Source organism: Brachyistius frenatus, unplaced genomic scaffold, assembly GCF_029030835.1.
Source record: "Brachyistius frenatus isolate BFR_SWC_R1_liver_20210118 unplaced genomic scaffold, ASM2903083v1 Contig_573, whole genome shotgun sequence".
NCBI classification, from domain to species: domain Eukaryota; kingdom Metazoa; phylum Chordata; class Actinopteri; family Embiotocidae; genus Brachyistius; species Brachyistius frenatus.
The window spans coordinates 17,012-22,500 of NW_027211172.1; the positions used below are offsets into that span (position 1 = coordinate 17,012).

At 42.4% G+C, this 5,489-nt stretch overlaps 1 protein-coding gene across 1 annotated transcript in view; it reads left to right on the forward strand.

Moving 5' to 3' along the window:
• Nucleotides 1–4,509: 4,509 nt before the first annotated feature.
• The window catches only part of LOC138614786 (DENN domain-containing protein 5B-like), a gene marked incomplete at its 3' end in the record, with an annotated part of 32,857 nt that continues 31,877 nt past the window's right edge, over nucleotides 4,510–5,489 (forward strand). The window contains 2 exon segments of the mRNA XM_069688363.1: nucleotides 4,510–4,585; nucleotides 5,236–5,295. Coding sequence (XP_069544464.1) covers nucleotides 4,510–4,585; nucleotides 5,236–5,295 — 136 coding nt within the window.

Sequence of the window (5,489 nt, forward strand, 5' to 3'; positions counted from 1 at the left end):
TAAGATATGATGGAGCCTGGTCATGTAGAGCTTTGTAAGTCATCAAGAGAATTTTAAATTCTATTCTTGATTTCACAGGAAGCCAGTGAAGAGAAGCTAAAACTGGAGAAATATGATCTCTCTTGTTAAATCCTGTCAGTACTCTTGCTGCAGCATTTTGGATCAGCTGCAGGTTTTTAATGAGTAATTTGGACATCCTAACAACAAGGAATTACAATAATCTAGTCTAGAAATAACAAACACATGAATGAGTTTTTCTGCGTCACGCTGAGGAAGGATTTTCCTGATTTTATTAATATTACGAAGATGAAAGAAGGCAGTTCTGGAGATTTGCTTTATATGGTGTCTAAAGGACAAATCCTCATCAAAGATGACTCCAAGGTTCCTCACAGCCAGTTACAATAGATAGGTTGATCTGATCTAATATGGAAGTATTAATTAAAGGGAAGACTTCCTTCAAAAGTTTAGTTGGGATGAGATCCAACAGACAGCTAGAGGATCCAGATGAAGAAATAATTCTAGTTAACTCAGAGAGATCAACAGGAGAGAAATGTTCCAAGTTTACATCTGGTCCTACAGTTGCTTTCAGGGCTGCTGTTGCTTAGCATCACATCAGTGATGGTGTCAGGAAGGGTCGGCCCGATTCTCTCCCTGATAGTAAGAATTTTATTAGTAAAGAAGTTAATGAAGTCATTACTGCTGAGAGCTGAAGGAATAGAGGGCTCAACAGAACTGGGACTCTTTGTCAGCCTGCTACAGTGATGAAAAGAAACCTGGGGTTGTTCTTGTTGTCCTCTATTAATGATGAATAATATAAAGTTCTGGCCTTACGAAGAGCTTTCTTATATAATATTAGACTGTCCTTCCAGACAGGTGAAATTCTTCTAAATTAGTGGAACTCCATGTCCTTTCCATCTTTCTAGTCGCTGCCTAGCAGAGCGTAGTTTTGAGTTGTACCATGGAGACAACTTCCTCTGGTTCATGACTCTCTTCTTCAGAGGGGCGACATCATCTAGAGTTGTAGCAGAGATACTGCAGTGTTTTCTACCAGATGATCCACTTGTGTGGGACTAAGATCAACGTAGATGTCTTCCACTGCTTTAACACACGGCATCGAAGAGGATAAACATGTAACTGCTTCCTTAAACTTGGCCACGACATCATCTGACAGACATCTACTGTAGTGGGATTTATTCCCACATGCTGTGTAGTCCATTATTGTAACTTCAGATGTTAATAAGAAGTGGTCCGACAAAACAGGGTTTGGAGGAAATACTATTACATTTTCAGTTTCCATCCCATACGACAGAACCAGATGGAGGGTGTGGTTACCACGGTGACGGGGTTTATTTACATCCTGATAAAAGCCTATAGAATCTAATAATGAGCTGAAAGTAGAACTGAGGCTGTCGTTGTCCACGTCAACATGAATGTTAAAGTCTCCCACTATCATCACTTTATCTGAACTCAGCACTAAATCTGATCAAAAGTCAGAATTCAGTTAGAAACTCTGAATAAGGACCAGGTGGGAGATAAACAACAACAATACAATCCGTTTCTCTGCTTTCCAGTTTGGGTGAAAGACTAAGAGTCAGACTCTCAAATGATTTAGAACTAAGTTTAGGCTTTGGATTAATTGATCAACTTGAGTGGAAGATTGCTGCCACTCCTCCTCCTCCTCCTCCTCCTCCTGAATCTCTAGGAATATGATAATTAATTTGACTGGGAGGAGTTGCTTCATTAATCCTACCATATTCTTCCTGTTGCAGCCAGGTCTCTGTGAGACAGAGTAAATCAATCTGATGATCAGTTATCAAGTCATTTACTAACAGAGATTTAGATGAGAGAGATCTGATATTTAATAATCCGCTTTTAATTGTCAGATTTCTTTGATCCATTAATTTGGTAGGATCCATTTTTATTACATTTTTATTGACAGATCTTTTCTTGAGTTGTTTAAATATCGGTGGTCTGGGTACAGACACAACCTCTACAGGATGTTGAAGGTTTTGGGTGAGTGACAGCTCTAAAGAAGCTGCAGAGGAGCTGTAAGACTGCAGCTCTGCGTCCTGGCCTCAACCCTGGATGTCAGGTTTTAGGGCTGTTAAGAGACACGGCCATGTTTCTAGAAAGAAGAGCTGCACCATCCAACGTAGGATGGATGCCGTCTCTCCGGATCAGACCAGGTGTCCCCCAGAAAGTATTCCAGTTGTTAATGAAGCCCACATTGTATATGCATCCCAGGGCTACACTCATGAAGGGGGCCCTGCTGGGAGGAAATGTGACCTACATCGTCAGGGAGGGGCTTTAACCTCTTCTGTGTACAGGAGGCAGAGGGGTTGCCATGGAGACCGTTTAAACTAGACGAATGATATAGCGCGCACACACACACACACACACACACACACACACACACACACACACACACACACACACACACACACACACACACACACACACACACACACACACACACACACACACACACACACACACACACACACACACTCACACACACACACACACACACACACACACACACACACACACACACACACACAGCGTTACGTTCCATTATACTTATGGAAACAAAAATTGGACATTGATTTTGTGAGAGATTTTGAATGGGAGTCTGTGGAGTGAAACTGCAAACAGCAATAATAAATCAGGACATCAGCTGTCACCTCCTAAATATGAGAGTTTACTGCTTCTTTGTGTCCACCAGTTGGATCTCTGAGAAGTTGTGATGGACATTTTATAGACTGAATAGATGCGTCTTTATGAACATTTTTAATTCGTGCATAAAACACAGAAAATTTAAAACACTTATTATAAAAGTCTTTTCAGGATTGACTGAAGGGGAAAAGGAAGGTCTATTTATAACATTTATAACATTTATAATGTGTGTGTGATGTTGACATCCACCAGAGACACTTCACATGGATGAAACATGAGGTGAGCCGCATTAACAGGAACACCAGCAAGACTTCATCCTGTTTTCTACTTTCTTGTTGCTGTTTGGCTCCTTCGATGACATCATCTTTTTAATATAACACAAGAGCAACAGCAGAGCTATTATCTGACAACAATTTAATCTGTGTCACCATTTTACAGTTTTCACACACATTTTATACCTTTGTTCCGTTTTACACGACAGGAACTTATGCCCGTGCCTTTCAAAATGAAAGCGTCTAAAACGAAAACAGGAAACAAATCCGTGCAAACTCGAAAGATAAAACAGCAAAGTTAAATGTTTTACACGACTATCTTTAGCTAGAAGTAAAACATAAATTCAGTTATTTAAACAGATGTTCTTGACATTTCAGTGGTGTTAGTGCCACTTTTGGATGAAGATTTATAATGAAAATAATTGTTACAGCCCTAACATCAGTATCACTCTTTTCTGGTCATGTAAACACCCGGCTGAACTCTGAAAAGTCAATGAACCGTCCTCTACAAACAGCCCTGGAAGGCGATGTCCTCTCAGGAAGTGTTATAGCTCCTTCAGCAGCATGTGTGTGTCAGTCCAGATTATCCTGCTGATATCTGTCCTACATCAGACCTGAGGAGGAACAGCCCTCTGCAGCTTTAATCACACATAGTGGAGGGTCACACCTCGCTGCTGCTGGGAGTCTGTTCACATTAAAACAAAGACTTTGCATCAAAGTAAATCCTATAAAACTACAGACTGGATATAAAACCACAGACTGGATATAAAACCACAGACTGGATATAAAACCACAGACTGGATATAAAACCACAGACTGGATATAAAACCACAGACTGGATATAAAACCACAGACTAGATATAAAACTACAGACTGGATATAAAACCACAGACTGGATATAAAACTACAGACTGGATATAAACCACAGACTGGATATAAAACCACAGACTAGATATAAAACTACAGACTGGATATAAAACCACAGACTAGATATAAAACTACAGACTGGATATAAAACTACAGACTGGATATAAAACCACAGACTGGATATAAAACCACAGACTAGATATAAAACACAGACTGGATATAAAACCACAGACTAGATATAAAACCACAGACTAGATATAAAACTACAGACTGGATATAAAACACAGACTGGATATAAAACCACAGACTAGATATAAAACTACAGACTTGACGTCAGCAGGTGGAGGTCTTTCATTTGATATCATCCACAACTCTGTAGAACTATGGGACACACACACACACACACACACACACACACACACACACACACACACACACACACACACACACACACACACACACACACACACACACACACACACACACACACACACACACACACACACACACACACACACACACACACACACATAGACACACACACAGACACACACACTGCATTGATCTCTTGTTGTTGCTGCTGTTTTGTAATTCAATTTAAAAGGCAGCAGCTGCAGAGGTTCATCCAGGGGGGCCAGTCGGACCTCATTCTCCTCCATCTCCATTCACATTTAATCACAGAGCTCTGTAACCCATGGCAACCAGTCATTTACACCTGAGAGAAGAGAGGATGGAGGGAGGAGCTCACCTCTCCTCTCACACCCCTGTAGGTAAAACTGATTCAGAGTGCTCTGTGTGTGTGTGTGTGTGTGTGTGTGTGTGTGTGTGTGTGTGTGTGTGTGTGTGTGTGTGTGTGTGTGTGTGTGTGTGTGTGTGTGTGTGTGTGTGTGTGTGTGTGTGTGTGTGTGTGTGTCTCCTGAGCTGAATAAAGCCACTAATCTGCAGCCTGGTGACAGATCACAGGAGCAGAGATGATCTGCAGGGATTAGCCTCCTGTCTGCCTGTCTGCCTGTCTGTCTGTCTGTCTGTCAGCCTGTCTGCCTGCCTGCCTGCCTGCCTGCCTGTCTGTTTGTCTGTCTGCCTGCCTGCCTGCCTGTCTGTCTGCCTGCCTGCCTGTCTGTCTGCCTGCCTGCCTGCCTGTCTGTCTGTCTGTCTATCTGTCTGTCTGTCTGCCTGCCTGCCTGCCTGTCTGTCTGTCTGCCTGTGTCTGTCTGAGTAGGGTCGGACGTACTTTCACAATCAGTCACACCAATATCTTGGGTACAATGGTTGTGCCCCGGGTGTCAGCTGATTAGACATATGCCCATATATGGATGTCAGCTCACTAGACATATGTCCCGTGTTGTGTTCATGGTCGCCTCGTTGTCATGCATTTATTAATTTGCTTCTCTGTGTGCATCTGTTTTAACATTGTCCATAGCTTTGTACCAGTGGCTCGAAGCCGACCGCCACGGGACGGACCCAGATACTGCAGCCACAGGTAAAACCATCACCTGTACATCTTTCATACCTGAGCTCCACCTCCCACTGTCTGTCCACAATCAGCTGATCTGTCAGCTGCTCCTTCTACACACACACACCTGTAAACTATGAGGGCGGATCAGAAAGTTCTATAACCTTGGTGAGTAAGAAGTTTCATGTTTTGATCATCATCAGGTACACATGCTGCTGCTG